Source organism: Schistocerca nitens, chromosome 3, assembly GCF_023898315.1.
Source record: "Schistocerca nitens isolate TAMUIC-IGC-003100 chromosome 3, iqSchNite1.1, whole genome shotgun sequence".
In the NCBI taxonomy this organism is placed as follows: domain Eukaryota; kingdom Metazoa; phylum Arthropoda; class Insecta; order Orthoptera; family Acrididae; genus Schistocerca; species Schistocerca nitens.
In genome coordinates, this window is record NC_064616.1 from 925476964 (window position 1) to 925493176 (window position 16213).

At 39.9% G+C, this 16213-nt stretch overlaps 1 protein-coding gene and 1 non-coding gene across 2 annotated transcripts in view; one reads left to right on the plus strand and one right to left on the minus strand.

Annotated features, from left to right (window-relative positions):
* The window catches only part of LOC126249492 (uncharacterized), a 1087724-nt gene that overhangs the window by 1040309 nt on the left and 31202 nt on the right, over nt 1–16213 (plus strand). The window contains exon 17 of the mRNA XM_049951143.1: nt 10257–10339. Within this exon, the coding sequence (XP_049807100.1) occupies nt 10257–10339 (83 nt within the window). The remainder of the gene's footprint in view (nt 1–10256; nt 10340–16213) is intronic.
* On the minus strand, nt 2566–2683 carry LOC126250449 (U5 spliceosomal RNA). Its single transcript, XR_007545685.1, has one exon. It is a non-coding gene; the product is annotated as a U5 spliceosomal RNA (small nuclear RNA).

A 16213-nucleotide genomic window follows, 5' to 3' on the forward strand; every position in this document is an offset into this window, starting at 1 on the left:
TTTGGGGGGAGACAAATCAGTGAGTTGATATATTTTGTGAATTTTTATTCACTAACATTGGATGGAATAATGTTCTGGGGTAACTCAACTTGAAGAAAGTGTTCATTGCTCAAAAATGTGTTGTAAGAATAATATGTGGTGCTCATCCTTTATCACATTGTAGACATATGTTCAAAGAGCTAGGCATTCTGACAATTGCCTCACTGTGTGCCTATTCGCTCATGAATTTGTTGTAAGTAATCCACTGCAGTTCAAAGGGAACAATGATGTGCATAATTACAATACCAGAAGGAAAAAATGATATTCATTACTGAACATTATGCACATGAAAAGCTGCACAATGCCACCACCAGAATTTTTGATCACTTTCCCAATGATATAAAATGTCTGACAGATGGCAATGCTAAATTTGAAAAGGAAGAGAAAAAGTTTCTCCTTGACAGTTCTGTATTCTGCAGAAGAATTTCTATTTTTGTGAAGTGTGGTGGATAGGAATTACAGACTCAAAAAATTGTAAATGGTCAGCATGTGGTCATATTTATATATGAATTAATGTGTAATTAAATTAGATTAGATTATAAGTATATTTCATTCCAATAGATCCATAGTGAGGAGATCCTCCAGGATGCAAAATATGTCAGAAAACAAGAATATGCCAATGTACCTCCCAGAGATCTCTATATGACTTCACACAACTACATTCCTCTACCCTTGCCCCTGTACATTCTATGCTTCTTTCCTTTGTCTTTTTCTCCATTTGTTCCTGTACACCTCGATGTTTTACCCTCCTCCAACCTCTCTGTTGACTCCACTGATCGTTTGCATCAACTGTATCTGCTTTCAGAATGTCAGGACCTGGTGCATCTCTTGAAGGATGCATCTGTGTTACATTCCTCTGAACATCACAAAAGTAAAATAATCATCTCATTAACTTGCTCATATGTATTCTTAATATAAATATGCAGCTTACAATTTATAGGTCGTATAAATGCAATAATAATGTGCATAAGCAATTAAATATATAATTGACTTTTGTTCATATGGTTTTTGAGGTATGCATACAGCTGTAGATAATGTCTTACAAGAAACCAATGCAAACACCTTACTGCAGCACACCCACAATGTTAAGGATGGTACTTAACATACCTGTCATCACACTGTCACATAAATACACATAAACTGTGACAAGCAATGACTTAACATTGTTTACTTGCTTAACAAAATATGCAAATTTACCTGATTAGAAACACCTTTTTGTGTGCATTTTCATTCAGGAACATATCCAGGACCTTCATCGAAATCATATGTATCCTAATCATCCTCCGATATGTACAGCTTATTCCTGGAAAGCATTTTCTAGACTGACCCACTGCACATGTTATGACAACAGGCATTTATGTTAAGGGCAGGTGACATTGTTTACATGCACAGATCCTGCCAAAGTCACCACTAGCTAGGATCTGAATTTGGAGATAGAGCTGCCCTCTATCAGCTTATGATGAAACTTTCAACTAATAGGACTAAGACATCACTTACTATATTTTCCATGCAATAACTTTCCCATTGAGTGTTGCTTACCATCGTTTACAGCCAATGTCTTTAATTCTTAGGCTACTGTAATAATCCATCATCAAACAGAAAAATCATTTTACAGTACTTGTTTGCAATGATTGCGTTACTGCACTGAATCTCTACAGAATCGGATAGTACTAATATCTGTATGATTTTATATTATTACTAACATATATGCATAGTTGAGTCTACTAAGAAATACATCAGTGGAGTAGTAGGGGTTCGCCACCAATAAAACCTTCAGGCTTCTCTTAAACTGAACTTAAATGTGAATGTAAAATGACTCATTCCACGTCATTACAATTAATTGTACAAATGATCCCTGGAACATGAAACTAACTAAATAACATTCATTGCATTTACCTACACCCCAAAAAATACACATATAACACAACACTTACATATCAACAAGGAAAGGGGCCAATGTGCAAGGACCTGCATGGTTAGCCAAATGTGTTAACTCAGCACTTCTGGGACTCGCAAAGGCAAGCTTGACCTAGATCGAATCCACTGCATGGACTAATGAAGAGGGCTGGTGAACTGGCCAGCCCATATGTGGTTTCTAGGTGATTTCCCACATCCCAATAGGTGAATACCAGGCTGGTACCCATATCCTGCCTCAATGTGCGCAGAAGAAGAACACCCTTCCCGACAGATGGCTGAAGCCATCAATGGAGTGTCCTAGCCAACAATGCCATATGGAATTTATATTTTTACTAATGTATCTGATTTCTGTGCACTTTTTCCTATTTATAATGTATGATTTAATTATACCATAGCAATTCCCTTGAATTCCATACTTAAAAAGTTTGTCCATTAATTTGGAATTAGTTCTGGCAATGTTTTTACAGCTGATAACACAGAAGACTCACTATGGCCAGAACAGTTCCTTAACATATGACCTTTACTTTTGAATTTAAAACATACTAAACCTGTTTTGCAGTAAAAAGTTTTAGATGGTGCTGAGCCACAGTCAAAGCATTTTTTAAAGAATACACTGCCATTTGACTGTATACTATGAAAAATTTGTTAGACTCATTTAGTGTTCTCCTCCATGGAAATCTTTAATAAAAGGCGAGAGATTTATTCATCTGAAGGGAAACCATAGAGTTTTTCAGTCTTTTGAAATGTGATCACATTTACTACAAGAAAAACATTTTTCACATGATGGTTACTTGAATTTTGCCCTTTTAAAGCACTAACCATTTTATTTTTGCCTGCTGATTGCTTCCCTTGGATTCTGAAAACATTGCAGTAGCAAAGGTTTATTCAGTGTTCCAAATTATACATACACTATTCATGATGATACAAAAGTAAGTAACTGAACACTTCAAAAGACTTACACAGTTGTGTATTTAATAAGCACTTTCAACATGCTCTATGGAACATAGGTATCATTACATGCCAGTATGTTACCAATTAAATATGAACTTATAATTTATATACTCTTTAACAAAAACAGATAAATCTTAAGTTCTAAATAATGTAAATTCTCTGAAATTACTAATTGGATTTTTAAGTGTGATACACGATTGAAGTCATCTCTTGTAGAACTAAAATACTAGCTTCAGGAATTACTATAGCTCTGTTATAACTTCAAGTTGAACACACATATTACAAATGAGACAACACATGTAAGTAACTGAGCAAGTTGACAAAGCAAGACATGTGAACACAGTAACCTTTGAATGAGAATTGGGTCCAAGTCTGGCGGCCACTGGCTGGCTGGCCGCTTAGGTGGCACGGCTGCTGCATGGCTGGCAGACAGCGCCGCATGTAGAGGATGCGAGTAATTGCGCGTCGGCACTTTGAATGGTCAGTGAGTCACAACACTTTTCCCCCCTTTGAAATTTTTGCACTGGTCTTGATGGAGGTGGCCTGTAGAAGGCTAACGTCCATAGGCATTGTTTGACTGGCTGTAAAGTCTTGAGGCGAAGTGCATCCCACACGGACGGAAGTGTCCCCGATGATGACGGGTGAAGATGACAGGAGACGCAGGGGTCGAATCTGCTGGGGCCCCGTGCAGCAATCTGCCCATTGTGGCAAGTCTGGTTGATGTAACAGGAGACATGGGCGATGTGTCGGCGTCCGTAGGATAAGGAGGCGAGTAGAGTTGCTCCGACAGATAATGGTCATCCGGTTCCTGCATGGGCACGTCTCCTGGTGGCATCCGTTCTTGTACTGGTACCGAGATGACGGTGAAAGGGCTGTGTTGTGAGTACTGAGAGATGCCAAGATCCCGAGCATCAGGTAGAGCCGAAGGTGGTGTAGCGGCATTCGGAACAGGCGTTGCTGGCACACGAGGCCGAAGCTGGTCCGAATGAAGCATTGCAACACACGTGTCCGTCTGGATTTCTTACAGGCGTCAGCCATGGTGTCGTAAGATGCGGCCCAGACTCCATTTTGGCCGCCTGTCATATCCCCGTACCCATACGAGGTCATTGGTGGTGAACTGGCCAAGCGAGGGCACCCGCGGCTGTGAGGTGGAAGGCCGCAGAAGATGAAGTAGTGTGCGGGGCTGTCGGCCATGTAAGAGCTCAGCCGGGCTGTGGTCACCCATGGGAGTGAAACGGTAAGAAGCCAGAAATTGGAGAAGTGCATCATCAGCAGCAGAAGAAATCAGGAGTTTCCTCATCTGAGCCTTAAATGTGTGGACCAGTCGTTCAGCCTCACCGTTTGATTGTGGATGGACGGAGGGGCCGTGACATGCATGACGCCGTGACGAGCACAAAAATTCGCAAATTCGGAAGAGGCAAATTGCAGACCATTATCAGTGACAAGAGTAGAGGGAAGGCCTTCCAAAGAAAAAATGCAGGCGAGAGCACTGGTGGTTGCCACGGTGGTAGGCAACATGCAACGGACAATGAAAGGAAAGTTAGAGTAGGCGTCAATTACGAGTAGCCAATAAGTACCTAAAAAAGGTCCCACGAAGTCAGCATGAATGCGCTCCCAGGGCTTCTCAGGCGAAGGCCACAGTGACAAAGATGACTTCGGGGCGATGGCCTGTGATGCACACGGGCTGCAGGCAGCGACCATGTGTGCTATTTCAGAGTCAATGCCGGGCCAGTACACATGACGGTGCGCCAGAGATTTTGTGCAAGACACACCCCAGTGCCCTTGGTGAAGGAGGTGCAAGACCGAAGCATGAAAAGACACAGGTACCACAACACGCGGTGAAGCATTGTCTGTGGAAAGGAGGATAACACCATCCCTAGCCGTGAGGCGGTAGCGCAAAGCGTAGTAGTTCCGCAACGGATCAGAAGTCTTAGCGGATGGACGATCTGGCCAACCCTTCTCAATGCAGCGTAAAACCCCGGAGAGGGTAGGGTCAGAACCCGTAGCAGCCGCCAGCCGGTCCCCAGTGATGGGGAATCTGTCCAAAACCCGCTGCTCGGCAACATCCAGGTGGAAACACAAACGTTTGTCCCTATTGAATGCCAGATCAGGACCCATGGGAAGGCGAAACAGTGCATCAGCATTTGCATGTTGAGCTGTCGGCCAGAAACGAATCTCATAATTGAAACGAGACAAGTAAAGAGCCCAACGCTGGAGGTGGTGTGCAGCCTTGTTGGGTAGTGACGTTGATGGATGAAACAAGGAAACAAGTGGTTTGTGATCCGTAACAAGATGAAATTTGGATCCATAGAGAAAAACACCAAACTTATGAAGAGCATAAATAATAGCCAAAGCTTCTTTTTCAATTTGAGAATACTTTTGTTGGGCATCCGTGAGCGTTTTGGAGGCATAAGCAATGGGTTGTTCCGAACCGTCAGAAAAACGGTGCGCAAGGACTGCACCGACCCCGTATTGAGAGGCGTCTGTGGCAAGAACGAGATGTTGGCCAGGTCGATAAGTAGCCAGGCACGGGTCCTGTTTCAGCATAGACTTCAATTTTTGGAAAGCCGCATCGCATGACGCGGACCAGTGAAAAGACACGTTTTTATGCAACGGCTGAGCCACCGAAGCCGCAGATGGTAAAAACCTGTGACAGTATGCTATTTTCCCCAAGAAGGCCTGCAGTTCCTTAACAGATGTAGGGCGAGGAAGGGCATCAATCGCAGCGACTGTTTGCTGAAGCGGACGAATACCATCCCGAGAGAGTTGGAACCCAAGTACATGATAGATGCCTGAAAAAATTGCGATTTTTGAAGATTACACTTAAGACCAGCAGTCTTTAAGACATGAAAAATTGTGCGGAGATTCTGAAGATGTTCTTCAGTGATGGAGCCAGTGAGAACAATGTCGTCCGCGTAATTGATACACCCAGGGACGGGGAGCAATAATTGTTCCAAAAATCGCTGAAAGATAGCAGGGGCACTGGCAACCCCAAATGGCAATCGTTGGTATTGATAGAGGCCGAAAGGCGTGTTAAGGACCAGAAACTGCCGGGAAACAGCGTCGAGAGGAATCTGATGATAAGCTTCTGACAGGTCAATTTTAGAAAAATACTGGCCTCCAGCAAGTTTAGTAAACAATTCTTCAGGTCGAGGTGGGGGGGGGGGGCATAGGGTAAGTGCCAATGAGGCATTGAGCATTTACAGTGGCTTTAAAATCACCACAGAGACGAATATCACCATTGGGCTTGGCAACAACAACGACAGGAGTTGACCACTCACTGGAAGTGACAGGAAGCAAGACCCCTGAAGTAGTGAGACGATCCAGCTCCCGTTTTACCCGATCATGAAGGGCCGCAGGAATGGGCTGAGCCCGAAGAAACTTAGGCCGAGCAGTGGGTTTCAGCGCGATATGAGCTTCAAAGTCATTTGCAAGGCCTAACCCAGGAGAAAAAAGGGACGAAAATGTCGTTGACAAAGAATCCAATTGGGCATAAGGAATAGCATCAGAGACGATATTGACAGAATCATCTATGAGGAACCCAAAAACACGAAAGGCATCGAAATCAAAAACATTCTCTGCGTTACTCTGGTCGACCACAAATATGGGAACCGTGCGAACGACGGATTTGTAAGATACTTCAGCATTAAATTGTCCCAAGAGAGATATCTTCTGTTTATTGTACGTCCGTAATTGCCAAGTGACTAAAGATACGTCTGAGAATTAATTATAGTGGCAGCAGAACTAGTATCCACCTGCATGCGAACATCCCGACCAAGGATTTGGACAGTGATGAATAACTTCCCTGAAAGGGAAGAAGTGCAATTGACAGACAACACAGAAGCAGAATCAGCCTCACGGTCATGAACATCATGTATGCGGTTGGATTTGCAAATGGAAGACACGTGACCCTTATTTTTGCGACTGTGACACACGGCCCAATGTTGGGGACAATCCTCGCGTGAATGTTTCGTAAAACACCGCAGACATGAGGGAAGTTGCCGGGGGTTTTACTGCAGTTTCTTAGAGGGTTGTTTACGGTTAGGCCAAGGCTGCACGTGGGAGCATACTGCGTCCATGTCGGCCGGCGGGGACGCGCCGCACGCGTCGTCAACAGCGCACAGAGGTTGTATTTCCCCAACATCACCCCATTCCTCTATTTGCGCCCGAGCAGCGTGAGAAATTTTAAAAGACTGCGCGATGGATAGGACTTCATCTAGAGTCGGATTTGCTAACTGAAGGGCACGTTTCCGAACTTCTTTGTCAGGCACAGACCGGATAATAGCATCCCGTACCATGGAATCGGCATAGGATTCTTTGTCAACGTCAGTAACAAATTGACACTTCTGACTGAGGCCATGAAGTTCAGCAGCCCAAGCACAATAGGATTGATGCCGTTGTTTTTGACAACAATAAAAGGCAACACGAGAGGCTACCACATGTGTTTGCTTTTGAAAATAGACAGACAGAAGTGAGCACATTTCAGCAAAGGACAAAGACCTAGGATCTTTCAAAGGAGCCTATTGTGATAACAACCGATACATTTGAGGTGAAATCCATGAAAGGAACAGAGACTTACATGTTTGTTCATCCGTGACATGAAATCCCAAGAAGTGCTGTAGAAGACGTTTTTCGTAATCAGACCAGTCTTCCGCCGTCTCATCATAAGGAGGAAAAGGAGGTATAGACAACGATGAGAAATGCCCCGCATTTGATGCCGCAATGAAATCGCGAATTGCCGATGTTAGAAGCATTTGCTGTTCAATGAGACCTTGCAATAGTTGCTCTACAGTAACCATGGAAACCTGTGGGTCAACGATGAAAAGGAAAAATCCACTACCTCGTCGTTAATTGTTATAACGTCAAGTTGAACACATATATTTCAAACGACACAACACATGTAAGTCACTGAGCAAGTTGGCAAAGCAAGACATGTGAACATGGTAACCTTCGAATGAGCACTGAGTCCAAGTCTGGCGGCCGCTGGCTGGCTGGCCGCTTAGGTGGCACGGCTGCTGCATGGCTGGCAGACAGCGCCGCATGTAGAGGATGCGCCTAATTGTGCGGCGGCACTTTGAATCATCGGCGATTCACAACAAGCTCCATTTTAAAAAGTGAAGTTGATAAAGGTATTTATGTAATTAAAATAGCTATGAAAATATGCTATAAATCATTGAATAAGTACTTTTTCACTATTCATTTGGGTGAAAACAAATTATGATATCTTAAACAGTTTAGGAAATGTCTGATATAAACATTTTAGCCAAAAAGCTTCATGTAGATGGAGTAAAATAGGTCTTCTGTACATGTGTTACTTACTGATGTAACGGATTACAGCAACACTTTATATTATTGATGAAACTGGATGAGTTAAGTGTAGCAATATTTCTGAAACTGCACAGCCTGTGAACCAATTGTGTTGAAAGTGAAATAGCAGCAATGTAAAAGGGGAACTTTGCCTACAGTGTAAATTAATGATGATTCTCATAGTAAACCATGGAGGATCAGCCCCCATTTTATACAGACTCTGCACAGTCTCTCTTGCTGCATATAAAGTGCTAAAGTAAAAACAAAAAAGTTCAGAGTTTGACACTTCATTGATGTCAAAGTCATAATAAATTGAATATAAGCATAGATTGGACAGAGATGAAGAAGTACACAAGTTTTGGTGTTGTTACAAGCAAATTTCTCAGTGTTCACTTCTAATGATTTTGAGTAACCGCACTGGAAATCTATATCAGGATATCAGTCTAGAGATTTAAGTAAAGTTGACACTGCCACATCATTTCATTCAGTGGAGGGTGAAGTGAATGTAAGATTGTTGCTTCTTGTACTTCTAAAGGTGCAAGAGCAAAAAACTCTTTCATTTGTAAAACAGTATGATAGTTGGACCTACACAAGTGTAAAATGAGAAATAACAGAGAATGATTATGGATCAATTAACTGACCATTCATTCACATATCAATTTTAGTATATCCCACAATTGTCAAAGAAGTCAGTACATATTCAGCCATAGGACACAAGGCAGCAGCTCAGATGTCTTCAAAAGAACTGGAACAAGTGAGACAGATCTGCAATTAGAGATTACTTGCACACACATTTATAAGCAGGCACTACCACTGCATATTGCAGTATTTCTAGGAACTTGCCATGACTCATTGACTCCCCATAAATAAAGCTCAAGCAGGAGTCTGTTCAGACATAGCACAGTTTTAATAACTTTTTGGACACCATTGTAACTAAAAGAATGGCTGAAATTTTTTACTGATTTGATATTTGTTATTCATTCTTTCCTGGTTTTGTTGTTCAAACATGAGGCTGTTAATCATGTCTTTACGAGTAAATCCAACACACCTGTGTTTGGTTACTTCCATTTAATACTGTGCTGTGTGTCACAGAGAATAAATATTCAGCAAAGTTTATGGCCAAATATCTTCTCTTGTTAGCACATGTATCATTGATAAATTCAAGTTACTTAATATCAGTTGCACAACTGTTTGTATTTATTTATGATTAAAACATGAATATTTAATCTCTTAACCACCTTTAGTTGTAATTGACTTCCCTCGAATCAGCAAAATTCCCCATCCATCACATTTTGTCATTTAAGTGACATCTCAAGACCATTTGACTAAATTGGCTATTCCAGCTGCCTTCTTTTACCCTTTACAGTAATAAATGCCTTCTTGATTTCAAATATGTAGTTATCTGCTTTGCACATATGATGCAACCAATGACACTACCTCCGGTTTGCATGTGGTAGTTTTGGGGAGCACTGATCTAGTACCAGCAGATCTACAGTTCATATAATTTATTCTGTCTTCTTAAATTACTGAGGTTTTTTGTGGTTTTTCAACAAACTATGGAGATTAGTGGACTCTGTTCAATGGAAATTTTCACTTAAAGGATATTTTGAAGTTTTACATGTTTTGACAAGTATCGAATTTATTACATCTTGCGTAATTGTCCAATTCTGCCTTATGGGCCGTTTTCAAATGCAGTAGGTTTTGATGTGTTGGTTGTACATTTATTCTATTGCTAAACAGTGGATATACAGATGTAGCTGATCTGAAAGTAAACACATAATGTATGCACAAGTGTCAGAACTGAAACCAGAAAGTGTACTGCATGCAGTTGCAGAGTTAAGTAAGGAGACAGGTAACATTGAAACTTTTGTTGTATTAGGAAGAGGTATAGGTGGAAACATTGTATTCTGTGGAATATTGTTATGCCAGTTACAGTAACTACTCGGATATTAAATGCAATTTTTATAATGTAAAATTACCAACTGTTTAACCTAACCTCAACTTGATTCATGCAAAACTATGCACAACTCTCTTTGTTCCAGAAATCTCACCGACTCCTGCCAACAAACTTGTATGTTGTACTGTATAATTTCAAGTCTCGTCATCCTGATGAACTGGATCTTAAGTAAGTACTCTTCGGAAAGAGTAATTTGGCTTATTGACTTACCACTATTATAGCATTACAATAATTTACACATTAGGTCTAAATGCAGAAAATTATATGTAATACATTGCCAATTGTTGCTTGTAAAAACTGATACTTTAAAAACTATTTCCTGATAGAAATTCAGATTTTTTTCTTGGATCAGCCACCACAATGAAAAATTGCTATACTGTTAATTAAAAGTGTTTAGGTCATTGAGAATGTTTTGCATAGTTTTATTTGAAATATTTGGCATTTTTAAACCTTCTTGATTATTTTAATAATTCATTAGGTTTTAGCTGTACCTAACCCTCATGTTTTTCAAGAATTTTAATAACTGTAGGACTAAAAAAATCGCCATCCACATGATAATTAAGATAGTTTCATTGTATATTTCCACTATTTTGCAAGGAAAAATGGTAATAGGTGTCACTGAAAACCATATAGGACCAGTATTTATCCTTTCTGAGATGACTGAAAGCTGTTTTAAATGCCAGCCAGTTTCCTACACCATAGTAGGATTGGTAACCTGTTGTGTTTCTGGTGTTCCCATATTTTTGTCCACTCACTGTGCACTAGCTGCACTTTTAGTGTTAAGAACTGTTTTTTTTTTTTTTTTTTTTTTTTTTTTTTTTTTTTTTTTTTGCATGTAAAATTAATTTTTCTTGTAAAGAACGTTATCACAGAAAGATTACTTAACTTTCCGTGTGGCTTCAGTGTGTGGAGTCTCATTTCATTCAGCATCTTTACCACTTACAATTAATGGCCAGATCTTTATGATGAATAGGAGCAGTACTCAAATGATTCTTCTTTTGATTATTTATTGGATTTTCACCTAAAGTATACAAGAACCTTCGTTCACCAAAACTGTATCCAAAGCAGATGATAATAGAAAATATCACAATGAAACAACTGACTCAAAGTGAATTGAATTAAGGTAAATTCTCAACTCATAACTACCACAGTAACTCCTTCCTGGCAAATGTGTATGTCTGATTGAACATTTCTGGATACCTCTAGAGTCGTTACAGTTATTTTAGTTATTTCTGGTCTTCATCGACGTGTAAATTTAGGCAAATATATGTGTTTTCATATGTGGGAAAAATCCAAGAGCTAAAATGGTTCAAATGGCTCTGAGCACTATGGGACTCAACTGCTGAGGTCATTAGTCCCCTAGAACTTAGAACTAGTTAAACCTAACTAACCTAAGGACATCACAAACATCCATGCCCGAGGCAGGATTCGAACCTGCGACCGTAGCGGTCTTGCGGTTCCAGACTGCAGCGCCTTTAACCGCACGGCCACTTCGGCCGGCTCAAGAGCTAAAATATTGACAACTGATATTTTAAGTAATAATAATTTAAAGATGGAGGGTTCAGAATGGGATGCCTATAAAATATTTTTTACAATTTGCAGTTATATGACTTTATGTAAAATAAAAGTGTTTTCATAAAACCAGCTATATTTTCATATACAAAGGAAATTATTTAAATTGTTGTTGTTGTTGTTGTTGTTGTTGTCTTCAGTCCTGAGACTGGTTTGATGCAGCTCTCCATGCTACTCTATCCTGTGCAAGCTTCTTCATCTCCCAGTACTTACTGCAACCTACATCCTTCTGAATCTGCTTAGTGTATTCATCTCTTGGTCTCCCTCTACGATTTTTACCCTCCACGCTGCCCTCCAATACTAAATTTGTGATCCCTTGATGCCTCATAACATGTCCTACCAACCGGTCCCTTCTTCTTGTCAAGTTGTGCCACAAACTCCTCTTCTCCCCAATTCTATTCAATACCTCCTCATAAGTTATGTGATCTACTCATCTAATCTTCAACATTCTTCTGTAGCACCACATTTCGAAAGCTTCTTGTCCAAACTATTTATCGCCCATGTTTCACTTCCATACATAGCTATACTCCATACAAATACTTTCAGAAACGACTTCCTGACACTTAAATCTATACTCGATGTTAACAAATTTCTCTTCTTCAGAAATGCTTTCCTTGCCATTGCCAGTCTACATTTTACATCCTCTCTACTTCGACCATCATCAGTTATTTTGCACCCCAAATAGCAAAACTCCTTTACTACTATAAGTGTCTCATTTCCTAATCTAATTCCCTCAGCATCACCCGACTTAATTCGACTACATTCCATTATCCTTGTTTTGCTTTTGTTGATGTTCATCTTATATCCTCCTTTCAAGACACTGTCCATTCCGTTCAACTGCTCTTCCAAGTCCTTTGCTGTCTCCGACAGAATTACAATGTCATCGGTGAACCTCAAAGTTTTTATTTCTTCTCCATGGGTTTTAATACCTAATCTGAATTTTTCTTTTGTTTCCTTTACTGCTTGCTCAACATCCAGATTGGATAACATCGGGGAGAGGCTACAACCCTGTCTCACTCCCTTCCCAACCATTGCTTCCCTTTCATGCCCCTCGACTCTTATAACTGCCATCTGGTTTTTGTACAAATTGTAAATAGCCTTTCGCTCCCTGTATTTTACCACTGCCACCTTTACAATTTGAAAGAGAGTATTCCAATCAACATTGTCAAAAGCTTTCTCTAAGTCTACAAATGCTAGAAACCTAGGTTTGCCTTTCCTTAATCTTTCTTCTAAGATAAGTCGTAAGGTCAGTATTTCTACAGAATCCAAACTGATTTTCCCCGAGGTCGACTTCTACCAGTTTTTCTATTCGTCTGTAAAGAATTCGTGTTAGTATTTTGCAGCTGTGACTTATTAAACTGATAGTTTGGTAATTTTCACATCTGATTATTTAAATAATGAGTAATAAATTTTGATCTGGAACAGCTTAAATAAAATTTACCAATGCAGCTAGCCATGCATGTTGAAGTGCCTGTTGGAGGGCAGGGAGGTGCACTGGCCCTGGATTGAATCCTCGCAGCATATTAACAATGATGTTATTGATGAAGGTTTATGTGTCAGCCAGCCAGGATGTGGTTTTTGGGCATTTTCCCACATCCCACTAGGTGAACATTGGGTTGGTACCCAAGTCCCATATCAGTTACATGATCTACAAACATTTAGAAAACTTCTGCCTACCTTTACATGAATAACGTTACTCCCAGACAGTTGGGGTACACATATTCTGTTTAGGGTGTAATGGGGGTCACAACAGGAAGGACATAACCTTTAAACTAAATATGCCATATCTATGAATAACCATGCTAACCCCATTCTGATGCAGGACAAAGGTACAAGAAAACAAAGAAGAACAGCTTAAATAAAATTTCATAAGTTTCATGTCATTTGCTATGATATGAACAGATTAAATGATGGCAAGTTACAAAGTTTTCAAGGGACATTTATCTTTAAAATTATCTTCCTTCTCATATTTTGCTGTTTTAAAATGAAATTAATAGTTTTACAAGCCTTGAGAAATATTATGCTAATGTGTTGTAACTGACAAAATTTATTTATGTTAGTTATAAACAAGTAAGCAAGATATTGTTGTCACAAGAACTCAAAAGTGTCATATACTTCTTTAAAAAAAAAAAAGAAAGAAAGAAAGAAAGAAACAAAGAAAAGAAAACCATGTATCAGACATTCCAAAACTAAATCACTGATAGGCTTGACAAGTAAAAGTGGGACTGAAAATTTCGCATGAAAAATCTAACCTACTTTTTGGTATGTTTCAACCTGAGGAGCTATGAATTCTTTACTCCTTGCAAAACTTGCATTTGAGCATCTAACCTTGAGGTTTTTGAATTTTGTGTTTTCACATAACACCTTGTCTCAAGCTTCTGCTCCAACCTACACTTCAGCATTCTGTGCTTCCATAGCTGCCAACAGGTGAGCAAACTTTCTGACATTGAAGCTGGATTCAATGCAGTACTTGTCTGGTTTATGTTGTCTTCTTTGAACAGCAGTGTCAACAACTGTGTGTCATTGTTTTTGCATTTTTAGCCAGACCAACGCTGGTAGCAGTTGTGAGGACACTTGGCAGTGTAGTTGTATTGCCCAGCAGTGTAGCAGCCTCATCTGGTGGTGTTGTTACATCAACCCCAGCAGCCAGGCACTCAGGGGGAGGCAACTTGTGACACCTCACAGGTTTTTAAGTCTCCTTTCAAGGAAATGGAGATGGCCTCTGTGGCACTGATCTTGCAGAAGTAAATGGCGTCAGCCCTGCTGAGAGGAGCTGTGACTCACCCTTCTGTAGTGGACTCTTAGTGCACATACCACCCAACTTTGTAGCCTCTCTGTCGTAGAAATTATGTTGCGAGATGTCACCATAAATATTTCTCTCTCTCTCACTATGGAACCATCTCAAAAGGAAATGGTTGCCAGCATGGGTAAAACTAGGTTTGCAGAAAATGGCTTTTGTTGCCATCACTGCTTAGGGCTTGTATCATTGTGACAAAGGTAGAATGAGCTGTTCTCTCTCCTGAAGTTTAAATGAACCCTGTGCCAAATACTGTTACAGTAGAGCCACGTCAGGAACTCGTTGAGCTGAGATATAATGATCCAGATCTGTGAAGCACTCAGTGGAATTATATCAATGATTTATCACTACTCATCATGAGGTTAATTAAGTGGAAAGGGGAAGTATGATTGATCACAAACATACCAGCAGGTCTCATGTGTTCCTCCAATTTCACAGATAAATTAGGGTTTACTTGACAAAGTTGCCTGTATTTCTGACCATTCAGAGCTCACAGTCTGCATCAGATGTTTCAGTTATGGCATGTTTCAATTATTTAGGGGCAGGGAGAGTGACCTGCAGACCAGTAACAGAGATATCTCAATTGAATTAAAATCAGTATGTTGCTCATAAGAAATATGGGTGGATGTGGGGAGGGGGGGGGGGGTTGAGGCTGTATTCACAATGTAGGAAAAGCCATTAATGAGTTAATGAACCATGACAGTAAAAGAGATGAGAAACAGTGGTCCAGGTGTATGCTTACAGCAGGTGCCTTGACATGCAGTTGGTGGACTGCTCGTAGAACCAGATTCCAGCGTGTATCATTGCCACGATGATGACCATAGTGTAAACGAGCATTTGATGAGATAAACTTTATTGTTACAAATAATGTCCTCGCCAATATTCCACAGTAGAAACATGGCAAGTATGAACAAGTTATTCAAGTAGTTGATGTATATCTTGAGATATGGACATGTCAAATGGTAATCAGTATTTTCTTTTCATAAAAAGCTTAATAATGTGTATATGCCAAACAGTCTTGTTTTTACAACATGTTTGTTTATTTAACACTGTCAAATATTTGAGATAAGGGTTGCATCATTATATTTAATTTGAAACATAATAGCACTTAACTTGAATGAAAATTGTCATAAATCATTAATCTCTCATTTAAAAGCTAATACCAAAAAAGAAGAAAAAACATACAGGGTGACCAGGAGGAATGATCAATATTTAGAGATATGAAAAGGATGATCATTTGAAGAGAAAAGGTCTAGTAAACACAGGCTCTAAAATGCAAAACTTAAGAACTATGAGCACTTCTTCATCTTCGATAACGTGAAACAAATCTCCCTTACTGCAAGCTCTTTGCTTTCCATAGTTTGGGAGGAGATAGTATAGACCAAAATAAGAAAAAATTGTCAACTAAGCATGGACTCTAAATTGTGTTCCTTAAGAGCTGTGAGCATGTCGTCAGTTTATTGAGTTTAAGAGATGTGTTTCACCATACCAAAGATGAGCAAGTTCTCATAACTCCTAAGGTATGCATTTTACAGCCCACATTTACTAGAAATTTTTGCTTCAAATAATTGTTCCTGTCATATCCCTAAATATGACCATTCTTCCTGGGACACCCCTGTATAATGCTTCTTTTTGTTATCTGCTAAATCTACTGTATGCATCCCAGTTTTTTC